Here is a 26,244-nt window from a genome sequence, read left to right as displayed (position 1 = left end):
TAAAATTGGCTGTCCAAAAAACCCTAAAATTCACCAAAATTTGGGGCTTTTAAGGTGATCCAAACACTCCAAATTCGGGGGTTCAAAGAGGCAAAATAAACCTAAAATGTCTCTGAAATAGTCAAAAATTTAGCTCAAATACACCCAAAATTTTCCCAGATACCTTAAGATTTCCCCAAATTTCCCGAAAATCTCCCCAAATTTTCTTTTTCTCCCCCAGGTGATGCCAGACCTTCCCAAAGACCCCCCAGATTTGGGGTCTCTCCAGGTGAGCCCCCTCAAACCCCAAAATCTCCCCAAATCCTCTGAAAAATCCCCCAAATTCCCTCAAATCCCCCAAAATTCCCCCAAATCCCTTCCAGGCCCCCCAAATTTTGCCCAAATTCCCTAAATCCCTCCTCAAATCCCCCAAAATCTCCCAAATTTGTCCCAAATTTCCCCCCAATTTCCACCAAACCCTCAAAATCCTCCCAAATCCCCTTAAATCCCCCCCAAATCCTCTCAAATTCCCCAAAATTATTCTAAATCCCCCCAAATCCTCCTAAAATTCCAGGAAATCTTATCAAATCCCCCCAAACTTGCCTTAAACTCCCCTAAAATCTCCCAAATTTGTCCCAAATTTCTACAAATCCCCCACATTTCTCCCTCAGAACCCTCAAATTCTCCCAAATCCACCCAAATGGCCCAAAAATCCCCTAAAATGCCCCCCACATTCCCATAAATTCCATCCCAAACCCCATTTTTCCCCCAAAAGCCCTGAATATTTTTTTTTATAAATCCTCAAAATTCCTGAATTCTCCCCCAAAACCCCCAAATTTTCCTAAAATTCCCATTTTTTCCCCCATTTTCCCCTCAGGAGCTGTGGGCTGCCCTGGAAGGGGCCCTGCTCAGGTACCCTGGTTTGACCTGAGCCCTCAAAACCCCCCAGAATTCCCCCAAAATATAGAAAAAAAATCCCCAAAAATCATCCCAAAACAACCTGATAAAAATCCCATTAAATCCTTTTAAAAACCACTGAAAAATACTCAAAAATCACCCAAAAATATCTCCAAGAACAATCTAAAAATTCCATGAATCATCCCAAAAAATCCAACAAAAAGCCCTAAGAACTCACCAAAAAAATCCCTAAAAAATCACCAAAGTCACCCAAAAAATCCGATAAAAATCTCCAAATACCCCTGAAAAATCTCATACATTTCTTTAAAAAAATTCCTAAAAAAACATAAAATCCATTTAATAATGCCTTAAAAATCCCCCTAAAATCCCCTAAAAACCACCCAAAACCACCAGATTTTTTTCCCAAACTTCCCAATATGCCCCAAATTTTCCAAAAATCTCTTTTTTTCCCACAAAATTCCCAAATTTTCCTAAAATTCCTGACATTTCCCCTCAGGAGCTGCGGGCTGCCCAGGAGGGGACCCTGCTGTGCTGCCTGGCTGAGGCTGAGCCCCCAAACCCCTCCCAAAAACCCCTTAAAAAAAAAACCCAAATCCCTTCAAAACCCCCAGATTTTTTTCCTAAATCCCCAAAATTCCTGAATTTTTCCCTAAAACCCACGAATTTTTCCAAATTTCCCAATTTTTCCCCTCAGGAGCTGCGGGCTGCCCTGGAGGGGGCCCTGCTGTGCTGCCCAGCTGAGGCTGGGCACCCCAAAAGCCCCCAATATTCCCATTTTTTGCCCCAAAACTCCCGCATTTGCCCCCAAACTCCCAAATTTTCCCAAAATTTCCTTTTCTCCCATAAAAATTCCGGTTTCCCCACATTTTCTCCTCAGGAGTTGTAGGCTGCCCTGTAGGGAGCGCTGCTGTGGTGCCTGGCTGATGCCAAGCCCCCTAAAACCCCCCAAAAATCCCTTAAAAAAAACCAAAAAACTCTCAAAATTCCCATTTTTCCCACAACATTCCCAAACTTTCCCATAATCCCATAAATTTAAAAAAAACCCTGATTTTTCCCAAATTTTCCCCTCAGGAACTGCAGCCTGCCCTGGAGGGGGCCCTGCTGTGCTGCCTGGCTGAGGCTGAACCCCCAAAACTCCTCCAAAAATGCCCTAAAAAAACCAAAATCCCTCCAAAACCCCCGGATTTTTTTCCCAAATCCACATAATATCCAAATTTTCTCCCAAATTTTCCAAAAATTCCCATTTTTTCCCCAAAAATTCCGATTTTTTCCCTCAGGAACTGCGGGGCCGCTCTGGAGCAGCCTCTGATGTGCTGCCCGGCTGAGGCCAAGCACCCCCAACCCCCCCCAAAAACCCCTTTAAAAAAAACCCCAAAACCCCCAAAATTCCAGTTTTTCCCCAGAAACCCCCAAATTTTCCCAAAATTACAGAAATTTCTTCCAAAAATTCCCATTTTTTCCGCATTTTCCCCTCAGGAGCTGCGGGCTACCCTTGAGGGGCCCTGCTGTGTTGCTCAGCTGAGGCCAAACCCCCAAAAACCCCTTGAAAAATACCCCAAAACCCTCAAAATTCCCAGTTTTTTCCCCCAAACCCCCAAAATTTTCCCAAAATTCTCGTTTTTCCCAAAAAACCCCAAATTTTCCCAAAGTTCAAGTTTTTTCTCCAAAAATTTCGATTTTTCTCCTCAGGAACTGCGGGCCGCTCTGGAGCAGCCTCTGCTGTGCTGCCCAGCTGAGGCTTAGCCCCCGAAACCTCGCCAAAAACCCCTTAAAAAAAACCCTAAAACCCCCCGAATAACCAGTTTTTCCCCCCAAAACCCCCGAATTTTCCCAAAATTCCCATTTTTTTCCCTAAACACCCCCACATTTTCCCAAAATTCCCAGTTTTTCCCCAAAACTTCTGATTTTTTCCCTCAGGAACCGCGGGGCCGCTCTGGAGCAGCCTCTGCTGTGCTGCTCGGCTGAGGCTAAGCCCCCCAAACCCCTCAAAAACCCCTTAAAAAAAACCCCAAAACCCCCAAAATTCCACTTTTTTCCCCCAAAACCCCCAAATTTTCCCAAAATTCCATAAATTTCTCCCAAAATTCCCATTTTTCCCCTTTTTCCCCTCAGGAACTGCAGGCTGCCCTGGAGGGGGCCATGCTGTGCTGCCTGGCTGAGGCCAAGCCCCCCAAACCCCCCAAAAACCCCTTAAAAAGCCCCCAAAACCCCCAAAATTCCCAGTTTTTCCCCCAAAACCCCCAAAATTCCTGTTTTTTTCCCCAAAACTCCCAAATTTTCCCAAAATTCCCATTTTTTCCCCAAAAATTCAAATTTCTCCCCTCAGGAACTGCGGGGCCGCTCTGGAGCAGCCTCTGCTGTGCTGCCCAGCTGAGGCCAAGCCCCCCAAACCTCCCCAAAACCCCTTAAAAAAAAAACAAACAAAAACTCCAAAATTTTCTTTTTTTCCCTGAAAACGCCCAGATTTTCTCCAAAATTCCCTTTTTTTTCCCAAAAATTCAAATTTTCCCCGAATTTTCCCCTCAGGAACTGTGGGCTGCCCTGGAGGGGGCCCTGCTCTGCTGCCCAGCTGAGGCTGAAGTCCCCAAAATGCCCCCAAAAAACGCCCTAAAAACCCCCAAATCCCCCCAAAATTCCCATTTTCCTCCATAATATTCCCAAATTTTCCAAAAATTCCATAAATTTCCCCCAAAATTCAAAATTTTCCTGAATTTTCCCCTCAGGAGCTGCCTTGGAGGGGGCGCTGTTGCAGTGCCTGGCTGAGGCTGAGCCCCCAAAACCCCTCCCAAAAACCCCTTAAAAAAACCCCCAAATCCCTTCAAAACTCCCAGATTTTTTTTCCCCAAATCCTCAAAATTCCTGAATTTTCCCCTAAAACCCCCAAATTTCCCATTTTTTCCCTCATTTTCCCCTCAGGAGCTGTGGGCTGCCCTGGAGGAGTCCGTGTTGCAGTGCCTGGCTGAGGCCTAGCTCCCCAAACCGCCCCTCAAAAACCCTTAAAAAAAATTCAAAAATCCCCAAAATTCCCAATTTTTCTCCCAAATTCCCATTTTTTCCCCCAAAACTTCTGATTTTTCCCGAATATTCCCCTCAGGAGCTGCGGGCTACCCTGGAGGGGGCCCTGCTGTGTTGCTCAGCTGAGGCCAAGTCCCCCAAACCCCCCAAAAACCCCTTAAAAAAAAAAAAAAACAAAACCTCCCAAATTCCAGTTTTTTCCCCAAAAAAACCCAAATTTTCTACAAAATTCCCATTTTTTCCCAAAAATTCAATTTTTTCTTGAATTTTCCCATCGGGAGCTGTGGGCTACTCTGGAGGGGGCCCTGCTGTGCTGCCCGGCTGAGGCTGAGCTCCTCAAAATCCCCCCAAAAAACGCCCTACAAACCCAAAAATCTGCCCAAAATTCCCATTTTTTCCCCACAATATTCCCGATTTTCCCCAAAATCCCATAAATTTAAAAAAAATTCCGATTTTCCCGAATATTCCCCTCAGGAACTGCGGGGCTGCTCTGGAGCAGCCTCTGCTGTGCTGCTCAGCTGAGGCTTAGCCCCCGAAACCTCGCCAAAAACCCCTTAAAAAAAAAACTCCAAAATTCCAGGTTTTTTGCCCAAAACCCCCACATTTTCCCAAAATTCTATAAATTTCTCCCAAAATTCCCATTTTTTCCCCAAAAATTTCAATTTTTCCCCTCAGGAACTGCAGGGCCGCTCTGGAGCAGCCTCTGCTGTGCTGCCTGGCTGAGGCTAAGCCCCCCAAAAACCCCTTAAAAAAGCCCCCAAAACCCCCAAAATTCCACTTTTTTCCCCAAAAATCCCCACATTTTCCCAAAAATTCCATAAATTTCTCCCAAAATTTCCATTTTTTCCCGAGTTTTCCCCTCAGGAGCTGCAGGCTGCCCTGGAGGGGGCCCTGCTGTGCTGCCCGGCTGAGGCCAAGCCCCCCAAACCCCCCAAAAACCCCTGAAAGTACCCCAAAACCCCCAAAATTCCCAGTTTTTCCCCCCAAACCCCCAAAATTCCCGTTTTTTTCCCCAAAACTCCCAAATTTTCCCAAAATTCCCATTTTTTCCCCAAAAATTCAAATTTTTCCCCTCAGGAACTGCGGGGCCGCTCTGGAGCAGCCTCTGCTGTGCTGCCCAGCTGAGGCTAAGCCCCCCAAACCTCTCCAAAAACCCCTTAAAAAAAAAACAAACAAAAACTCCAAAATTGTCTTTTTTTCACTGAAAACGCCCAGATTTTCTCCAAAATTCCCTTTTTTTCCCCAAAAATTCAAATTTTCCCCGAATTTTCCCCTCAGGAACTGTGGGCTGCCCTGGAGGGGGCCCTGCTCTGCTGCCCAGCTGAGGCTGAAGTCCCCAAAATGCCCCCAAAAAACGCCCTAAAAACCCCCAAATCCCCCCAAAATTCCCATTTTCCTCCATAATATTCCCAAATTTTCCAAAAATTCCATAAATTTCCCCCAAAATTCAAAATTTTCCTGAATTTTTCCTTCAGGAGCTGCCTTGAGGGGGCGCTGTTGCAGTGCCTGGCTGAGGCTGAGCCCCCAAAACCCCTCCCAAAAACCCCTTAAAAAAACCCCCAAATCCCTTCAAAACTCCCAGATTTTTTTTCCCCAAATCCTCAAAATTCCTGAATTTTCCCCTAAAACCCCAAATTTCCCATTTTTTCCCTCATTTTCCCCTCAGGAGCTGTGGGCTGCCCAGAAGGGGGCCCTGCTGTGCTGCCCGGCTGAGGCCAAGCCCCCCAAAAACCCCTTAACAAAACACCCCAAAACCCCCCAAATTCCCAGATTTTTCCCCCAAAAACCCCAAATTTTCCCAAAATTCCCATTTTTTTCCCTAAACACCCCCACATTTTCCCAAAATTCCCAGTTTTTCCCTAAAAATTCCGATTTTTCCTCTCAGGAACTGCGGGGCCGCTGTGGAGCAGCCTCTGCTGTGCTGCCCGGCTGAGTCCAAGTCCCCCAAAAACCCCCTCAAAAACCCCTTAAAAAAAAAACCCTAAAACCCCCAAAATTCCCGTTGTTTCCCCAAAAACCCCCAAATTTTCCCATATTTTCCCAAAATTCCATATATTTCTCCCAAGATTCCCATTTTTCCTCCATTTTCCCCTCAGGAGCTGCAGGCTGCCCAGGAGGGGGCCCTGCTGTGCTGCCCGCCTGAGGCCAAGCCCCCCAAAAACCCCTTAAAAAAACGCCCCAAAACCGCCAAAATTCCCAGATTTTTCCCCCAAAAAACCCTCAAATTTTCCCAAAATTCTGATTTTTTCCCCCATTTTCCCCTCAGGAGCTGCGGGCTGCCCTGGAGGGGGCGCTGCTGCGCTGCCCGGCTGAGGCCGAGCCCCCCGAGCTGGGCCCGGTGCTGCGGCTGCCGCTGCCGCCGACGCAGAAACTGCAACGGCTGCAGGGGCGGCAGCTCCTGAGGGACAACCTGGAGTGGGTGAGGAAATCACAATTTTATCGCGTTTTTCATGGGATTTTTAAAGTTGTTTTCAATGGGATTTGTTGGATTTTAGTGGGATTTTTAAGAGATTTTTCGAGGATTTTTTGGGGGATTTTTTTGTGATTTTTTCTGTGTTTTTGGGGGAAATTTTCTGTGGTGTTTTTGGAGTTTTCGGTGGTTATTTAGGAATTTCTTGGAAATTTTTGGGTGATTTTTGAAGGGTTTTATAACGATATCTGGGATTTTTTTAGGGATTTTATGGGGTTTTTTTAGGGATTTTTAATGGGTTTTATGGGACTTGTGTGCTGATTTTTGGGAGATTTTTAGTGATTTTTTGAGGGATTTTTTATGATTTTATGGCATTTTTTCAGGATTTTTGGGGTGATTTTTTGGGATTTTTTGGTGAATTTTTTTGTATTTTCTGCTAATTTTTGGGGGGTTTTTTGCGGGGGTTCTATGGGATTTTTGAAGGTTTTTAATGGAATTTTTGGGAGATTTTATGGGATTTTGGTGGGATTTTTTGGAGATTTTTTGAGCATTTTTTTGAGAATTTTTTGTGATTTTGGGGGGGACTTTTTGGGATTTTTGCTGTGATTTTAGAGGGAAATTTTCTGTGATTTTTTGGAATTTTTGGAGATTTTTAGGGATTTTTTGGGGTGATTTTGTTTGGGATTTTTGGAGGGTTTTATAACGATATCTGGGGATTTTTTAGGGATTTTATGGGATTTTTTTAGTGATTTTTAAAGGCTTTTGTGGGAGTTTTTTGCTGATTTTCGGGAGATTTTCAGTGATTATTTTGAGATTTTTGGGGGATTTTTTAATGATTTTATGGCATTTTTTTAGGATTTTTGGGGGATTTTTTGAGATTGTTTGGAATTTTCTTGTGACTTTTTGGGGGTTTTTTGTTGGTATTTTTGGGGGGGTTCTATGGGATTTTTTGTGGATTTTAAAAGGGATTTTTGAGGGGATTTTTTATGATTTTAAGGCATTTGTTATGAAATTTAATGGGATTTTTTTGGTTTTTTCATGAGATTTTGGGGGGAGTTTAAGGGGATTTCTTGGGATTTTTAATGGGATTTTTTGGAGGTTTTTTTGAGATTTTTTGAGATATTTTGGGGGATTTTTATTTGCTTTTTGGGGACTTTTGTGGGGTTTTTTGAGGGGATTTTTTTTGGGGATTTTGTGGGGGGATTTTGGGGGGGGTTTTTTTGGATTTTTGGGTGATTTTTTTTTTGGGGGGGGTTGGGGGGAATTTTGGCTGAATTTTGTGGATTTTTTGGGGATTTTTTGGGTCAATTTTGTGCATTTTTAGGGATTTTTTGGGTCAATTTTTTGGATTTTTGGGGGGATTTTTTGGGTGGATTTTGTGCACATTGAGGGCATTTTTGGAGATTTTTTTGGTGAATTTTGGCGAAATCTTTTTAGCGATTATCCCCAATTCATTTGCGATTTTTGCCCATTTTTTCCCGATTTTTCTCCACCTTAACCCCAAACTTCCACCAATTTTCCCCAAAATTTTTTTGGTTTTCTCCTCAAAACCCCAAAATTTCCTTTTTTCCCCCCAGAATCCCGGCGGTCTCCCCCACGGCCTGGAGCAGCTGCGGACGGCGCTGAACATTCTGGAAAAGTACGGGCGGAACCTGCTGAGCCCGCGCCCGCCCCGCCACTGGAGGGGCGTCCGGTTTGGCAACCCCGTCTTCAAATCCACCGTGGGAGCCATCCAGGTCAGCAATCCCCCCAAAAATCCCCAAAATTCACCCAAAAATCCCCCCAAAAATCCAAAAAATTCACCCAAAAACCCCCTCAAAAATACCGAAAATTCACCCCAAAAAATCCCCCCAAAAATCCAAAAAATTCACAAAATTCACCCAAAAATCCACAAAAATCCACAAAATTCACCCCAAAAAATTCCCCAAAAATCCACAAAATTCACCCAAAAATCCCCTCAAAAATACACAAAAATTCACCCAAAAATCCCCCGAAAAAATCCACACAAAAAATCCCAAAACACTCACAAAATTCACCACAAAAAATCCCCCCAAAAATCCCCAAAATTCACCCAAAAATCCCCAAAAAATCCACAAAATGCACCCAAAGAATTCCCCCCAAAATCCACAAAATTCACCCAAAAATCCCCTCAAAAAATCCACAAAATTCACCCAAAAATCCCCTGAAAAATACTGAAAATTAACCCAAAAATCTCCTCAAAAAATCCACAAAATTCACCCAAAAATCCCCTCAAAAATACCAAAACTTCACCCAAAAAAATCCCCCCAAAAATCCAAAAAATTCACCCAAAAATCCCCACAAAAATCCACAAAATTAACCAAAAAAATCCCCTCAAAAATACCCATAATTCACCCAAAAATCCCCTCAAAAATCCACAAAATTCACACAAAAATCCCTCAAAAAATCCACACAAAAAATCCCAAAACACTCACAAAATTCACCCCGAAAAATCCCCCAAAAATCCCCAAAATTCACCCAAAAAATCCCCAAAAAATCCACAAAATTCACCCAAAAATCCCCTGAAAAATCCACAAAATTCACCCAAAAATCCCCCAAAAATCCAAAATTTTCACACAAAATCCCCCCCAAAATCCACAAAATTAACCAAAAAAATTCCCTCAAAAATACCCATAATTCACCCAAAAATCCCCAAATATCCACAAAATTCACCCAAAAAATCCCCAAAAATCCACAAAATTCACCCAAAAATCTCAAAAAAACCCACAAAAATCACCCAAAAATTCCCCCCAAAAATCCAAAATTCACCCAAAAATTCCCCAAAAAATACAAAAATTCACCCAAAAGTCTTCAAAAAAATCCACAAAACTCACCAAAAATGCCCCCAAAAATACCCAAAATTCACCCAAAAAAATCAACAAAATTCACCAAAAAATCCCCACAAAAAATCCACAAAAATTCACCCAAAAATCCCCTCAAAAATCCACAAAATTCACCCCGAAAAATCCCCCAAAAATCCCCAAATTCACCCAAAAATCCCCAAAAAATCCACAAAATTCACCCAAAAATTCCCTCAAAAAATCCACAAAATTCACCCAAAAAATCTCCCCGAAAATCCACAAAATTAACCAAAAAAATCCTCTCAAAAACACCCATAATTCACCCAAAAAATTCCCCCGAAAATCCACAAAATCAACCCAAAAATCCACTCAAAAATCCCCCCAAATCCTCACAAAGATCCCAAAAAACTCACAAAATTCACCCCAAAAAATCCCCCCAAAAATCCCCAAAATTTACCCAAAAATACCAAAAAAATCCACAAAATTCACCCAAAAAAAAAAAGTTCCACAAAATTCACCCAAAAATCCTCAAAAAAAGCCACAAAATTTGCCCAAAATCCCAGAAATGCCACAAAATTCAAACCCGAAAAAATCCCCCCAAAAAATCCACAAAATTCACCCAAAAATGCCCCCAAAATACCCAAAATTCACCTAAAGAATTCCCCCAAAAATCCCCAAAAATCCACAAAATTCACCCAAAAATCCCCTCAAAAATACCGAAAATTCACCCAAAAAAATCCCCCAAAAAATCCAAAAAATTCACACAAAATCCTCCCAAAAATCCACAAAATTCACCCAAAAATCCCCAAAAAATCCTCAAAATTAACCAAAAAAATCCCCTCAAAAATCCCCATAATTCACCCAAAAATCCACAAAAAATCCACAAAATGCACCCAAAGAATTCCCTCAAAAAATCCACAAACTTCACCCAAAAATCCCCAAAAAATCCACAAAATTTGGGGTTGTTTTCCCAAAAATTGATTTTTTTGGACCCAAAAATTTGATTTTTCCTCCGCAAAAATGCCCTTAAAAACGCTCAAAATTCATCTGAGCAGAGCTGAGAAAATAAAATTCTGCTTTTTCCCAAAAATTTCTTTTTTCCCCCCAAAATTCCTTTATTTAAAAAAAAAAAATTCAATTTTTCTGCATTTTTTCCCAAAATTCCAATTTATTTTTTGCCCAAAAATCCGGTTTTTTCGCCCAGAATTGCTTTGGATGACCATCAAACTTCCTTTGAGGACCCCAAAAATCCTTTGGGAATTCCAACATTTTCGTTGAAATCCCAAAATTCCCTTTTTTAACCCCAAAAATTCCATTTTTTCCTAAAAAAAATCCAAATTTTTAACCAAAATCTCAGGTTTTTGCCAAAAATTTGGGTTTTGTCTCCATCAAAAATTCATGAGGAATCCCAGAATTTTTTTTGAATCCTCAAATTTTCTTTTTTCCCCAAAATTTCCCTTTTCTCCCCAAAATTTTGGGGTTTTTTTGCAAAAATTCGATTTTTTTGAGCCAAAAATTTGATTTTTCTCCCCAAGAATCCGCTTTAAAACCCTCAAAATTCATCTGAGCAGAACTGAGAAAATAAAAATTCCCTTTTTTCCCCCAAAATTCCCTTTTTTCCCCAAAAATTCCCCATTTTTTCCACCAAAATTCCATTTTTTTTCTCCCAAATCCCCTTTTTTACCAAAATTCATGGTTTTTATCAAAAATTCCAATTTTTCCCCCAAAAATTTTGTTTTTTCTCCTTTCAATCTGCCATGGGAGCCACCCAGGTCAGACTCCCCCAAAAAAATTCCCAAAATTCTCTTTTTTCCTCCTAAAAAACCTCAATTTTTAAAAAAAAAAAAATTCCATTTTTCTACATTTTTTTCTTAAAAACTCGAAAATTTTTTTGCCTAAAATTCAGTTTTTTGGACCCAAACTTGTCTTCTGTCCTCATCTCTTGAAACTTGCCAAATTTTCTTCTTTTTCCCCCAAAATTCCCTTTTATTTAAAAAAAAATTTTTTTTAATCTACAAATCCCCACCCATTCTTCCCTTTGCCCCGCCCACTTCCCCTAAGCCCCGCCCACTCATTCTAAGCTCCACCCACTTCATCTTAGCCCCACCTCTAAGCCCCACCCATTCCCTCTAAGCCCCACCCATTTCTTTTTAAGCCACGCCCACTCCAGCGAAGCCACACCCACTCCAGGCCACACCCACTCTTAACTCCGGCCACTCCCTTTAAGCCCCACCCACTCCATTTAAAGACACACCCATTTTTGCTAAGCCCCACCCACTCCATCCAAGCCACACCCACTCTTTATAGGCTTGCCTGTCTCTAAGCCACGCCCCCTTTTCTGGACCACACCCACTCCCTTTAAAGCCTCATCCACTTCCTCTAAGCCACACCCATTCTGTTTAAGCCCCACCCACTCCAGCTAAGTAAGCCCCGCCCATACAATGGAAGCCCCTCCTGCTCCCTTTAACGCCCCACCTACTTTTCCTAAGCCACACCCCTCCTCCGAAGCCACGCCCACTCTCGTTAAAGCCTCACCCACTCTCTCTAAGCCCCATTTACTGTTTAGAGTCCCGCCCACTTTTCCTCAGCCACGCCCACTTCTGCTAAGCCACACCCACTGCATTCAAGCCACGCCCAGTCCATTAAAGCCTTGTCTGTCTCTAAGCCACTCCCACTTTTTTCTAGGTCCCGCCCACTCCCTCTAAGCCACACCCACTGCCTTTAAAGCCCCATCCACTTTTCCTAAGCCACACCTCTTCCTAAGCCACGCCCACTGTTCAAAGTCCCACCCACTCACTCTAAGCCTTACTCACTCCACTTAGAACCCTGTCCGCTTTTTCTAAGCCACGCCCACTTCTGCTAGGCCACACCCACTGTGCCAAAGCCACGCCTACTCCTTTAAAGCCTTGTCTGTCTCTAAGCCACACCCACTTTTTTCTAGGTCCCACCCACTCCCCCTAAGCTGCACCCACTCCCTTTAAAGCTCCATCTGCTTCCTCTAAGCCACGCCCATTCCATTTAAGCCCCACCCACTCATTCCAAGCTGCACCCACTCCCTTTAAAGCCCCACCCACTTTTCCTAAGCCACACCTCCTCCTAAGCCCCTGCTAAGCCACACCCACTGCATCAAAGCCACGCCCTCTTCTTTAAAGCCTTGTCCGTTTCTAAGCCACACCCCCTTTTCTAGGCCACACCCACTCCTCTAAATCCCAGTCTACTCTGCCTAAGCCTCTCCTATTTAAGCTCCACCCACTCTTTGTAGGCCCCGCCCACTCCCTCAAAAGCCCACCCACTCTAAGCCCTGCCCATTCCTGTTAAAGCTCCACCCACTCCCTCCAAGCCACGCCCACTCCCTGTAAATAATTTCCCACTGCCTTTAAGCCCCACCCACTTCCTCTTAGCCACACCCTTTTAATCTAAGCCACACTCACTCTAAGCCACACCCACTCAGTTTAAAGACACACCCACTCACTGAAAGCCACACCCACTGCCTCTAAGCCACACCCACTTTCATTGAAGCGTCATTGATTCCCTGTAAGCCACACCCACTCCATCTAAGCCCCACTCACTTTTTTCTGAAACCACACCCATTCTAAGCCCCACCTACTGCTTTTAAAGCCACTCCCACTCCTAAGCCCCACCCATTATGCTAAGCCACACCCACTCCCCTTAGGCCCCACCCACTTATTCCAAAGCCTTGCCTACTATTGCCAAGCCACACCCACTCCCTCTAAGCCACACCCCCTCTTGAAACCCCACCCACTCCCTTGAAACCTCACCCACTCCAAGCCCCACCCATTTTCTCTAAGCCCCACCCACTCCCTCCGAGCCCCGCCCATACTTGCTAAGCCCCACCCACTTCCTCTACACCACGCCCACTCTTTTTAAAGCCTCGCCCATTTGGACCAAGCCCCGCCCACTCTCTCCAAGCCCCGCCCACTCTCTCCAAGCCCCGCCCACTCTCTCTGAGCCCCGCCCATTTCTCGCCTCCCATTCTTTCCCAGTACAAACCAGTATAAAAAAAAATTCCCCATTTCCCCCGTTTTTAACCCTTTAACTCCCTCCCAGTAACCCCAAATCCCCTCCCAGTCCAAACCAGTAACCCCAAACCAGTACAAACCAGTACAAACCAGTACAAACCAGTACAAACCAGTACAAACCAATAACCCCAAATCCCCATTTCCCCATTTTCCCCATATCTCCCCCATTTTTAACCCTTTTTTCACCATTTTTTCACCATTTTCCCCGCTTTTTCACCCTTTCCCCCCTCCCTGTCCCCTCCCAGTACAAACCAGTAACCCCCACTCCCAAACCAGTCCAAACCAGTACAAACCAGTACCCCCAAATCCTCTTCTATCCAATTTCTCCCCATATTTTCCCCACTTTTAACCCTTTTTTCCCCATATCTCCCCCACTTTTAACCCTTTTCCCCCCATTTTTCCCCATTTTCCCCGGTTTTTCGCTGTTTTCCCCTTCCCAGTTCCCTCCCAGTACAAACCAGTAACCCCCACTCCCAAACCAGTAGAAACCAGTACAAACCAGTACAAACCAGTACAAACCAGTATAAACCAGTAACCCCAAAACCCCACTTTTCCCATTTTTCCCCAAATTTCCCCATTTTTAACCCTTTTTTCACCATTTTTTCCCCATTTCTCCCCATTTTTTCACCGTTTCCCCCCTCCCTGTCCCTCCCAGTCCAAACCAGTAACCCCCACTCCCAAACCAGTACAAACCAGTAACCCCAAATCCCCATTTTTCCCCAAATTGTACCCATTTTTAACACTTTTTTCCCCATTGTTTCCCCATTTTTTTCACCCTTCCCGCCTCCCAGTCCCCTCCCAGTCCCCTCCCAGTATAAACCAGTAACCCCAGACCCCAAACCAGTCCAAACCAGTACAAACCAGTAACCCCAAATCCCCATTTTCCCCTTTTCCCCCCATATCTCCCCCATTTTAAACCCTTTTTTCCCCATTTTTTCACCGTTTTTCCCCATTTTTTCACCCTTTCCCCCCTCCCAGTCCCCTCCCAGTCCAAACCAGTCCAAACCAGTAAGCCCCAGTGCCTTTGCAGGGCGGCCGGGCCGTGCTGAAGCTGCTGGGCTACACGGAGGAGTCGGGGGAGGGGCTGAGCTTCCCCCCGCCCCCCCACGGGCCCCACCCCCCCCTGGTGGCCGCCGTCACCGCCGACGTCCTCGTGCTGAGGGCAGAGCTGGACCTGCTCTTACTGGTTTGTACTGGGACGGACTGGGAGGGGGAGAAACGGGGAAAAAATGGGGGAAAATGGGGAAAAAACGGAGAAGAAAGGGTTAAAAATGGGGGAAATATGGGGAAGAAAGGGTTAAAAATGAGCAAATGGGGTTTGGGGTTACTGGTTTGGACTGGTTTGGACTGGTTTGGACTGGGAGGAGGAAAATGGGGAAAAAGGGTTAAAAATGAGCAAATGGGGTTTGGGGGTTACTGGTTTGGACTGGTTTGGACTGGGAGGGGGAATATGGGAAAAATGGGGAAAAAATGGGGAAAAAAGGTTTAAAAAGAGGGAAAAAAGGGTTAAAAATGGGGGAAATATGGGGAACAAAGGGTTAAAAAGGGGGGCAGTATGGGGAAGAAAGGGTTAAAAATAGGGGGAATGGGGGTTTGGGGTTACTGGTTTGTACTGGTTTGGACTGGGAGGGGATAAAATGGGGAAAAAATGGTGAAAAAATGGGGAAGAAAAGGTTAAAAATGGGGGAAAAAGGGTTAAAAATGGGTAAAATTTGAGCAAGAAAGGGTTAAAAATGGGGGAATGGGGGTTTGGGGTTACTGGTTTGTACTGGTTTGGACTGGGAGGGGGAAAATGGGGAAAAAATGGGGAAAAAGGGTTAAAAATGGGGAAAAATGGGGAAAATGGGTTAAAAAGGGGGGAATATGGGGAAGAAAGGGTTAAAAATGGGCAAAAATGGGGGTTTGGGGTTACTGGTTTGTACTGGTTTGTATTGGGAGGGAGAAAAATGGGGGGAAACAGCAAAAAATGGGAAAGAAAGGGTTAAAAATGAGGAAAAAATGGGGAAAAAAGGGTTAAAGTGGGGGAAATGGGGATTTGGGGTTACTGGTTTGTACTGGGAGGGACTGGGAGGGGGAAAATGGGGAAAAAATGGGGCAAAAGGGTTAAAAATGTGGGAAAATGGGAGAAAAAGGGTTAAAAGGGGGCAATATGGGGAAGAAAGGGTTAAAAATAGGGGAAATGGGGATTTGGGGTTACTGGTTTGGACTGGGAGGGACTGGTTTGGACTGGGAGGGGATAAAATGGGGAAAAACTGAAAAATTGGGGAGGAAAGGGTTAAAATGGGAGAAAAAGGGTTAAAAATGGGGAAATATGGCAAAGAAAGGGTTAAAAGTGGGGGAATGAGGATTTGGGGTTACTGGTTTGTACTGGGACAGACTGGGAGGGGGTGAAATGGGGGAAAGTTGTGAAAAAATGGAAAGAAAAGGGTTAAAATGGGGAAGAAAGGGTTAAAAATGGGGAACCATGGAGGTCAAAGAGTTAAAAACGGGGGAATGGGGATTTGGGGTTACTGGTTTATACTGGTTTGGACTGGTTTGGACTGGGAGGGGAAAAAATGGGGAAAAATGGGGAAAAAATGGAGAGAAAAGGGTTAAAAATGGGGGAAATATGGGGAAGAAAGGGTTAAAATGGGGCAAATGGGGTTTGGGGTTACTGGTTTGGACTGGTTTGTACTGGTTTGGGACTGGGGGTTACTGGTTTGTACTGGGAGGGAACTGGGATAAACTGGGAGGGGTTTGGGGGTGCTGGGAGGGGATTAAAGGGTTAAAAATGGGGGGAAATGTGGCGGGAAAGGGTTAAAACTTGTGATTTACGGTTACTGGTTTGTACTGGTTTGTACTGGTTTGTACTGGGAGGGGGGAAATTGGGGAAAAATGGGTGAAAACAGGAAAAAAAGGGTTAAAAGTGAGGGAAATACGGGGATTTGGGGTTACTGGTTTGTACTGGTTTGTAGTGGTTTGTAGTGGTTTGTACTGGTTTGGGGTTTGGGGGTTACTGGTTTGTACTGGGAAGGAACTGGGATAAACTGGGAGGGGACTGGGAGGGAGTTAAAGGGTTAAAATGGGAAAAAATGGAAAAAATGGGGATTTTTATATTGGTCCATACTGGTCCATACTGGTCCATACTGGTCTATACTGGCCCATACTGGTCCATACCGGTCCATACTGGTCCGTACTGGTCCATACTGGTCCATACTGGTTTTTCTTCTCCCCCAGCAGAACCAACACCCGAACCCGCAGTTCTTCACCCAGATCTTACTGGGAGGGGATGAGGTGAGACTGGTTTGTACTGGGTTGTACTGGTTTGTACTGGGTTGTACTGGGGTGTAGTGGGTTGTACTGGTTTGTACTGGTTTATACTGGGTTATACTGGTTTGTACTGGTTTGTACTGAGTTATACTGGGTTGTACGGGTTTGTACTGGGTTAAACTGGCTTAAACTGGGAGGGAACTGGTTTATACTGGTTTGAACTGGGAGGGAACTGGGAGGGAAGTGGCTTATAATGGTTTTTACTGGTTTATACTGGTTTATACTGGTTTTAACATATTGCAACTGGGAAGGAACTGGGAGGGCAATTGTTTGTAGTGGTTCATACTGGTTTTTACTGGGAGAGCACTGCTTTGTGTTCTATACTGGTTTACACTGGTTTACACTGGTTTATACTGGTTTGTTGTCATTCTAACTGGGAGGGAATTGGGAGGGCACTGGTTTATCCTGGTCCATACTGGTTTATCCTGGTTTATACTGGTTTTTACTGGTTGAAACTGGGAGGGCACTGGTCCATACTGGTCCATACTGGTTCACACTGGCAATGGCTTGGGAGGGACTGGGAGGCAGTTTGGGGTTACTGGGAGCTACTGGTTCGGACTGGGAGGGAACTGGGATGAACTGGGATGAACTGGGATGAACTGGGAGTAGGTTTGGGGCCATTGGGATGAACTGGTTTGTACTGGTTTGTACTGGTTTGGTGTTTCAATGGCTGCAATTCCATCAATGACCACTGGGGGCAGCACCACCATAGAAACCCGTTAGTGGGAGCTTACTGGTTTGTACTGGTTTGTACTGGTTTGTACTGGTCTGTGGGTACTGAGACTTACTGGGGGGTTACTGGGATGAACTGGGGTGAACTGGGAGTAGGTTTGGGGTTACTGGGAGCTACTGGTTTGTACTGGTTTGTACTGGTTTGTACTGGTTTGGTGTTTCAATGGCTGCAATTCCCTCAGTGACCACTGGGGGCAGCACCGCCGTAGAAACCCATTAGTGAGAGCTTACTGGTTTGTACTGGTCTGTACTGGTTTGTACTGGTTTGTGGGTACTGAGACTTACTGGGGGGGAACTGGGATGTACTGGGATGAACTGGGATGAACTGGGAGTAGGTTTGGGGTTACTGGTTTGTACTGGTTTGTACTGGTTTGGCGTTTCAATGGTTGCAATTCCATCAATGACCACTGGGGGCAGCACCACCATAGAAACCAATTAGTGGGAGCAACCTGGTTTGTACTGGTTTATACTGGTTTATACTGGTCTGTACTGGTCCATACTGGTTTGTACTGGTTTATACTGGTCCGTACTGGTCCATACTGGTCCGTAGTGGTCCATACTGGTCCGTACTGGTCCGTACCGGTCCATACTGGTCCATACTGGTTTATACTGGTCCATACTGGTCCATACTGGTCCGTACGGTGCTGTTTGTCCCCCAGGGGCCGCTGCTGTCGGACGCGCTCCCCGTGACGCCCTCGCTGCTCCCGGCCGGCCGGGGGCGCTCTGACACCAACCCAGGTGGGGCAAATTCGGGGCATTTGGGGCAAATTCGGGGCATTTTGGGGATTTTTAGGTTTTTTTAATTTTGGGGGGAATTTTTGGGGGAATTTTTGAGGGATTTTGGGAGCGCTCTTGGGAAAATTTGGGGGATTTCAGGAGAATTTTTACAGATTGGGGGGAATTTGGGGGATTTTGGGGGGAATTTTTAGAAGGAATTTGGGGGGATTTTGGGGCAAATGTGGGGGATTTTGGGGCAAATGTGGGGCATTCTGGGGATTTTTATTTTTTTTAAATTTTTTGGGGAATTTTTCGGAGAATTTTGGGAGCGCTCTTGGGAAAATTTGGGGGATTTCAGGGGAATTTTTGCAGATTTTGGGGGAAATTTGGGGGATTTTGGGGGAAATTTTTGGAAGGAATTTGGGGGGATTTTAGGGGAAATTTGGGGGGATTTTGGGCAAATTTGGGGCATTTTGGGGCATTTTATTTTTTTAATTTTTTGGGGAATTTTTGAGGGATTTTGGGAGCGCTCTTGGGAAAATTGGGGGATTTTGTGGGAAATTTTTGGAAGGGATTTTGGGGGAAATTCAGGGCATTTTGGTCAAGTTTGGGACATTTTTGTGATTTTTTTTAATTTTTTGGGGAATTTTTGAGGGATTTTGGGAGCGCTCTTGGGAAAATTTGGGGGATTTTGGGGGGAATTTTTGCAGAGTTTGGGGGAATTTTTGGAAAGATTTTTGGAAGAAATTTTGGGGAAAATTCGGGGGATTTTGGGGGGATTTTTATTTTAATTTTTGGGGGGAATTTCTGAGGGATTTGGGGCAATTTTGGGAGAGTTTTGGGGAAAATTGGGGAGATTTTTTGGGGCATTTTGGGAACAGTTGGGGGAAATTTTGGAGATTTTGGGGAGGAATTTGGGGGATTTTAGGGAATTTTGGGGGAAATTTGTGGCATTTTTGCTATTTTTGGATGATTTCATGGTAATTTGGGAGATTTTGGAGGAATTTTTGGGGTTTTTGTTAAAATTTGGGAAATTTTGGGGGGAATTTGGTGGAATTTGGGGTGAATTTTTTAGGGAATTTTTGGGAGAATTTTTTTGGCAATTTTGGGGAATTTTGGGGGAATTTTTATGATTTTTGTGGCGATTTCAGGTGAATTTTTTTTGGAAATTTTTGGGGAATTTTGAGAATTTTAAGGGGAATTTTTGGAGGCATTTTGGAGAGAATTGTTGGATTTTTCTGGGGAATTTTGGGGGATTTTTGGCAGATTTTTTTGGGGATTTTTTGGGAAATTTTGGGAGATGATTTTTAGGGAATTTTTGGGGTGAATTTTTTAGGGAATTTTTTGGGCCTTTTAGGGAAATTCTTGGATTTGGGGCCGAAAATTTGGGGATATTTTGGAGATTTTTCAGGGGAAGTTGGGGAATTTTTTTTTGAATTAGTGGTAAATTTTGGGAATTTTTTAGGAAATTTTTGGGCATTGGGGGAAATTTGGGAATTTTGGAGAGATTTGGGGGAAACTTGGGGGATTTTAGGGGGAATTTTGGGATTTTTGGGGGGATTTTGGAGGAATTTTTGGGGGATTTTAAAGGATTTTGGGGTTATTCTTTAAGGAAATTTTTGGGGCAATTTGGGGATTTTTGGGGGAGTTTTTTTGGGAATTTTGAGGTCAAAATCTGAATTTCAGTAGAAAAATTCTGCTTTTTTTGGGAAAAAATCCAGGATTTTAGGGTAGAAAAAATGCAAATGTTAACAGGGGAAAAAGGGCATTTTTGGGTGGGAAAACCTCCGGTTTGGAGGAAAAAATCCGAGTTTTTGGGGGTGAAAAATGTGAATTTTTGGAGTTTTTCACTCACGAAGTGGGGGTGGAAAAAAGATTTTTTTGGAAAAAAGGGGAATTTTTGTGCAAAATGAGAATTTTGGGTGAGAAAAATGCAAATTTTGGGGAGAAAATACCGAATTTTAAGAAAAAATGGGGAAGTTTGGGTGAAAGAGACTTGGGAATTTTGGTGGGAAAATGGATTTTTGGGGGAAAAAATGGGAATTTTAGGGGGAAAGGGGGAAGTTTTGGGGAAAATGAGAAAATTTTGGGGGAAAAAGCAAAATTTTGACGCGAAAACGGGATTTTTTCTGGGGAAACGGAAATTTGGGGAGAAAAATTCAAAATTTGGGTGGAAAAATGGCAATTTTTCGTGGGGCTAAAATGGGATTTTTTGCAGGAAAAAAATGGGAATATTTGGTGAAAAAATAAAAATTGTGGGTGGAAAAAATGCAGATTTTTTTGGGGTACAAATGCCAGTTTTAGTGGGAAAAAAATCAGAGTTTTCTTGAAGGAAAATTGGAGGTTTTTATGGGAAACATTGGAATTTTTTTGGGGAAAAAAAGGGAAATTGTGGGTAATTTGGGTGGAAAAGTGAGAACGTTTGGCGACAAAAACCTGAAAATTTTGGGTGGAAAACAGCAAAATTTTGGTGTAAGAAAAAAAAAATTGTGGAAAAAAATTGGGGGTTTTGGGTGAAAAAAGGGAATTTTCGAGCGGGAAAAATTCAAATTTTGGGGTAAAAATCCAGGGGATTTTAGGGCAGAATATTTGGGAATTTTTGGGGTGAAAAAAGGGAAATTTGGGGTTTTTTTTGCAGGAGAGGCGGAGGCGGGGGAGGGGCAGGGCTGGGAGTGCCGCAGCTGCACCTTCCGGAACGTTCCGCAGCGCGTCCTGTGCCACGTGTGCGAGAGACCCCGGCTCGCCCGCAGACCCCAGGTGAGGAATTGTGGTAAAAAATTTATATCAAAAGTGAAATTTTATATCAAAACTGGAGTTTTATATCGAAAATGGAAATTACACCAAAAATGTTATAGAGAAAATTAAATCTTTGTGCAAAAAAATGACATTTTTGTATCAAAAAATGGGAGTTTTATATCAAAAATGAAAATTCATATCAAAAATTGTATAGAAGAAATTAAATTTTTGCACAAAAAAATGGGAATTTTTATATCCAAAATTGAATTACCAAAAATTTTATAGAAAAAAATAAAATTTTTGTGCAAAAAATTGGGAATTTTATATCGAAATTGAAATTTCTGTCAACAATTTTATATAGAAAAACTAAGTTTTTGTGCCTAATATTGGGATTTTATAGCAAAAATAAAATTAATACCGAAAATCTTATATAAAAAATTAAGTTTTTGTGCAAAAAAATGATATTTTTGTATCAAATAATGGGACTTTCATACTAAAAATGAAAATTCATATCAAAAATTTTATAGAAAAAATTAAATTTAGAAATGGGAATATTATATCTAAAATTGAATTTACACCAATAATTTTATACAGAAAATTTAAATTTTGTGCAAAAAATTAGGAATTTTATAGGAAAATTGAAATTTATAGCAAAAATTTTATATGAAAAAATCAAAATTTTGTGCAAAAGAATTGGGAATTTTATATCAGAAATTGAATTCATACCAAAAATTTTATATAAAAAATTAAATTTTTGCGCAAAAAACGAATTTTATACCGAAAATGGAATTAATTTAAAAAATTTTATGAAAAAATTAAAATTTTTATGTAAACAAAAATTGGAATTCTTTATATTAAAAAAGGAAATTTGTATCAAAAATTTTATATAAAAAATAAAATTTTTGTGCAAAAAATGGAATTTTCATACAAAGAAATGGGGAATTTATATGAAAAATTAAAATTTTTATACAAAAAATCTGAAATTTTCAGACCAAAAAATGGGAGTTGTATAGCAAAAATGAAACTCTGTAACAAAAATGGCATTTTATATCAAAAATGGAATTTATACAAAAGATTTTGCATAAAAAATTAATTTTTTGTGCAATAAAATTGGGAATTTCATATGAAAATTGAAATTTATATCAGAAATTTTATATAAAAAATTAAATTTTTGTGCAAAAAATTGGGAATTTCATATCAAAAATTAAATTTATATCAAAAATTTTATATCAAAAAATTAAAAGTTTGTGCCGTGAAAATTTGGTAACAAAATTGGAATTTTGGGAGAATGAAATTTTTGGACAAAAATTTGAATTTTTAGGGGGAAAATCAAAATTTTCTTCAAAAGGCAAATGTTAGAGGAGAAAAATTGGAACTTTAGAGAAAAATAAAATTTAAGATTAAAACAATTTTTCTTTAGGGGGAAAGACAAAATTTTTGGTAAAAAAAATGGAAATTTTGATATAAAAATTGAATTTTGGGCCAAAACCCTGAAATCTTCGTAACAGGAAGGGGATTATGGGCAAAAAATGCAATTTTTTGTTCGCAAATTGAAATTTGAGGGTAAAAATTGAGTTTTCGAGGTCAAATGTTGTGAATTTTGGGGTAAAATTTGTGAATTTTTTCTTCCTCAGCCAAGCCCGCCCCCCTCCCAGCCAAGCCCCGCCCCCTGCCCGCCTTGGCCCTGCCCCCGCTGCACCTTCCTCAACCGAGGCCACGCCCCCCGCTGTGAGATCTGCGGCGCTGACCACGCCCCCTCGGATGACGTCACTTGCGGCGTGACCACGCCCACTCTTGCTTTTCTTTCTACCACTTCCGGGTTTGCGGCTGCCACTTCCGGTTCTGGCCCCGCCTCTTCTGGTGGATATACAACAACTTCCGGTGTGGGCAAAACAACTTCCGGGTCGGACTCCGCCTCTTGTGGTGTCAAGAAAGTCACTTCCGGGTCTGCCGATGTCACTTCCGGTGTCGCAGAAACAATTTCCGGTGTTGGAAAGGTGACCTGCGGCCTTGCGAAACTCACTTCCGGTACGGGAAAATCCACTTCCGGTGCGGGAAAATCCACTTCCGGTTCCGGGAATTCCACTTCCGGTGTTGAACCGTGTCGTGGGGATGAGAAAAACGGCACTTCCGGGTTTGCTGATGTCACTTCCGGCGGTGGCTCCGCCCCTTCCCGTGATGCTTTGCGGCAGCGGAAGCTTCTGGAAGACGGGCGGCGCCTCGTGGAGCTCGTCCGGGTGAGCGGCGGAACTTGGGGCACAATCGGGGATTCGGGGGCAGTTTGGGAATTTTTATAAAATGTGGGGAAAATTGTGGGGAAATTTTTGGGGAATTTCGTGAATTTCGAGGGAATTTAAAGGAGATTTTGAGAAATTTTGGGGAATTTTTTAAAATTGTAAAAAATCTTCCAAATTTATGAATTTTTTAAAGATTTTGGAGTTTTTAAAATCCAAATTTGTTCAGATTTTTGTGTGAATTTTGTTGAGTTTTGGGGAAAATTGGCGGGAATTTTTGGGATTCTTTCCAATTTTTTAGAAATTTTTACAAATTTTTTGAATTTTGGAGGAATTTTTCAAATGTTTTGAGGGAATTTTGGGGAAAATTTCTGGAATTTTGAGAAATTTTTGAAGTTCTTGTGGAATTTTGAGAAGGATTCTCTGGAAAAATTTCGGGAATTTTGGAGAAAGTGAAATTTGGAGCAATTTTAAAATTTCCTCCAATTTTTGAAATATTGGAAAACTTTTTAGGAAGCTGGGGGAGTTTTGAGAGGAATTTCGACAAATTTGGGGAATTTTGGAGAATTTTTTAAATTTTTATGCAAATTTTTGTCCAATTTGAGAAAATTTTGGGGCAAATTTGGGGCATTTTGGGGAAAATTTGTGAATTTTTGGAATTTTTTTTGTGAAATTTGAGACTTCCAAGGAAATTCCTAAAAATTTGTGAAATTTGGGGGAAAATTCCCGAATTTTTTAAAAATTTTGGCAACATCAGAAGGAATTTGAGAAGATTTCGGGGGAAATTTCGGAATTTTGGGACATTTTGGGGGATTTTTGGAAAATTGAAATTATTTTTTGGGAAAATAGAAAATTTTGTGGAAATCTTGTGAGGAATTTTCGGGGTTTTGTGGGAAATTCATAAATTTGAAGAATTTTGTCGAAGGATTTTGACAAATTTTGGGATTTTTGTCCAATTTTTTGTGAATTTGGAAATTTTAAAAAACTAAATTTGAGAATTTTTGTATAAATTTCAGTAAATTTGGGATTTTTTTACAAAATTTGAGGAATTTGAAGATTTTTGTGGACAAATTTGATGAATTTCGATTTTTAAAGAGAATTTTGAAATAGTTGAGGGTTTTTTGGAAACATTTAATGAATTTTGGTATTTTTGTCAAAAAAGTTAATAAATTTGGGTTTTTTGGTGGGAGTTTTGGGCATTTTTGTACAAGTTTTTAATTATTTAAAGATTTTGCCGGAAATATTGTAAAACTTAGGAATTTTTGTGAAACAATTTTTGGATTTTTGTGAAATTTTTTTGCAAATTTCTGATTTTTTGTGACCATTTTGGTAAAGAATTGGATTTTTGTGAAAAAGTTGTGACAAATTTCAGGATTTTTGTTCAGATTTTTATGAATTCAGTGGGTTTTTAATCTTAAAAAATTTTAGGAATTTTGTGGAGATTTTTGTGAATTTTGGATTTTTTAAAAAAAAAATTGATGAAGATTTTTATGGAAGTTTTGCTAAAATTGGGAGTTTCTCTGAAAAATAAAATTTGAGGTTTTTTTAAGAAGAATTCTTTAAAAATTTATATTTTTAGTCAAAATTTCTGTTAATTTTGGTTTTTTTGTGAAAAAATTTCCACAAATTTGAAAATTTTGGAAAATTTTCGTTAAATTTTAACATTTCTGTGACTTTTTTGACAAATTTGAAAATTTTTGCGGCAATTTTTGTAAATCTTGGGCTTTTTGCGACAAATTCTGATAATTTTAAAAGTTTCTCATGGAAATTTATGCAAATTTGAGGATTTATTCTGGAATTTTCTCTCCCAGGCTGCCGAGTCCCAGGGCCTCCCCCCAGAATCCCTTGGCCCCGCCCCCTTGTCCGACCTTCCGGAAGCTTCCGGCCCCGCCCCCAGCCCCGATTCCCAGATCCGGCACTTCCGGGGCCGCCTCGCCGGGGTCCTCAAGGACCTCCTGGGGGCGGGGCCTGAGGAAAAAGAGGGCGGGGCCTCCCTTGGCCCGTTCTCATTGGCCGAGGCCGCCTGGGCGTGGCTGGAGGGGGAGGGGCAGCCGGAGCGCGCACGCCGCATTCTGATTGGTCGGAGGAAGCAGCAGGTGAGAGGGGGCGGGGCTTAAGTTCAATTGGTGGATATTGGGACCAAAATGGCGGAATTTGGGGGCAGGGGCTTAAAATTTAAATTCAAAATGGTCGAATTCGGGGGCGGGGCCTAAAATTGTGGGCCCAAAAAGACAAAATGAGGTTTCAAAATGGCGGAATTTGGGGGTGGAGCCTAAAATTTTGGGTCCAAAATGGTTGATTTGGGGGCGGGGCTTAAAATTTAAATCCAAAATGGCCGAATTTGACACAGAACCCAAATTTTGGGTCCAAAATGGCCGAATTTGTGGGCGGGGCTTGAAGTTTTGGTCCAAAATTGAGGGCGGAGCTTTAACATTTTGGGGGTGAGGTTAAAAATTTGGTTCCAAAATGGCGGAATTTTGGGGGCGGAGCCTAAAACTTGGGTCCAAATTTGGGGCGGAGCTTCAACTGTTGGGGCAAGGTCCAAAAACGGTGGAAATTTTGGGGGCGGAGCTTTCAATTTTTGTGGGCGGGGCATAAAAAAGTTTGTCCGAAATGGCGGAAATAGATTTTTGAAATGGCGGCATTTGGGGGCGGGGCTTAAAATTTGGGTGTAAAATGGCGGAAATTGGGGGCGGAGCTTCAGCGATTTGGTTAAGATCCAAAAATGGCGGAAATTTGGGGGCGGGGTTTAAAATTTGGGTCTAAAAATGCAGAAATTGGATCAAAAATTTCCAGGAATTTGGGGGCGGGGCCTAAATTTTTGGTAGAGAATTGGGGGTGGAGCTTCAACATTTATGGGGGTGGGGCTTAAATTTTGGGTCAAAAAATGGTGGAAATAGGTGTCAAAATGGCGGAAATTGGGGGCGGGACCTAAAATTTGGATCTAAAATGGCCGAATTTGGGGGTGGGGCCTAAAATTTGGGTCCAAAATGGCGGAAATTGGTTCCCAAATTGCTGAATTTGAGGGCGGGGCTTCCAATTTGGGGCGGAGCCTAAAATTTCGGTCCAAAATGGCCGAATTTGGGGGCAGAGCCTAAAATTTAAATACAAAAAAATTTAAAATTTAAATTCAAATTTGGGGCGGAGCTTTGCAAATGAGGTTTGGAATGGTGGGATTTGGCGGCGGGGCTAAAAATGTCAATCAAAATTTTTGGAATTTGGGGGCGGAGCTTCACAGATGGAACAAAATGGTGGAATTTGGGGGCGGGGCTTAAAGGTGAAATTCAAAATGGCGTCATTTGGGGCGGGGCTTAAAAGTTAATTTCAAAATGGCG

At 42.3% G+C, this 26,244-nt stretch overlaps 1 protein-coding gene across 1 annotated transcript in view; it reads left to right on the top strand.

Annotated features, from left to right (window-relative positions):
• RNF31 (ring finger protein 31) overlaps nucleotides 1–26,244 on the top strand; it is a 43,131-nt gene that overhangs the window by 416 nt on the left and 16,471 nt on the right. Inside the window, 9 exon segments of the mRNA XM_030970684.1 lie at nucleotides 221–268; nucleotides 6,179–6,331; nucleotides 7,900–8,058; nucleotides 14,212–14,367; nucleotides 16,398–16,454; nucleotides 17,882–17,960; nucleotides 20,578–20,696; nucleotides 22,310–22,912; nucleotides 24,721–25,005. Coding sequence (XP_030826544.1) covers nucleotides 224–268; nucleotides 6,179–6,331; nucleotides 7,900–8,058; nucleotides 14,212–14,367; nucleotides 16,398–16,454; nucleotides 17,882–17,960; nucleotides 20,578–20,696; nucleotides 22,310–22,912; nucleotides 24,721–25,005 — 1,656 coding nt within the window. The 5' untranslated portion in view covers nucleotides 221–223.

This window comes from Camarhynchus parvulus, unplaced genomic scaffold (assembly GCF_901933205.1).
Source record: "Camarhynchus parvulus unplaced genomic scaffold, STF_HiC, whole genome shotgun sequence".
NCBI classification, from domain to species: domain Eukaryota; kingdom Metazoa; phylum Chordata; class Aves; order Passeriformes; family Thraupidae; genus Camarhynchus; species Camarhynchus parvulus.
This window is presented reverse-complemented; position numbering and strand designations above follow the sequence as displayed.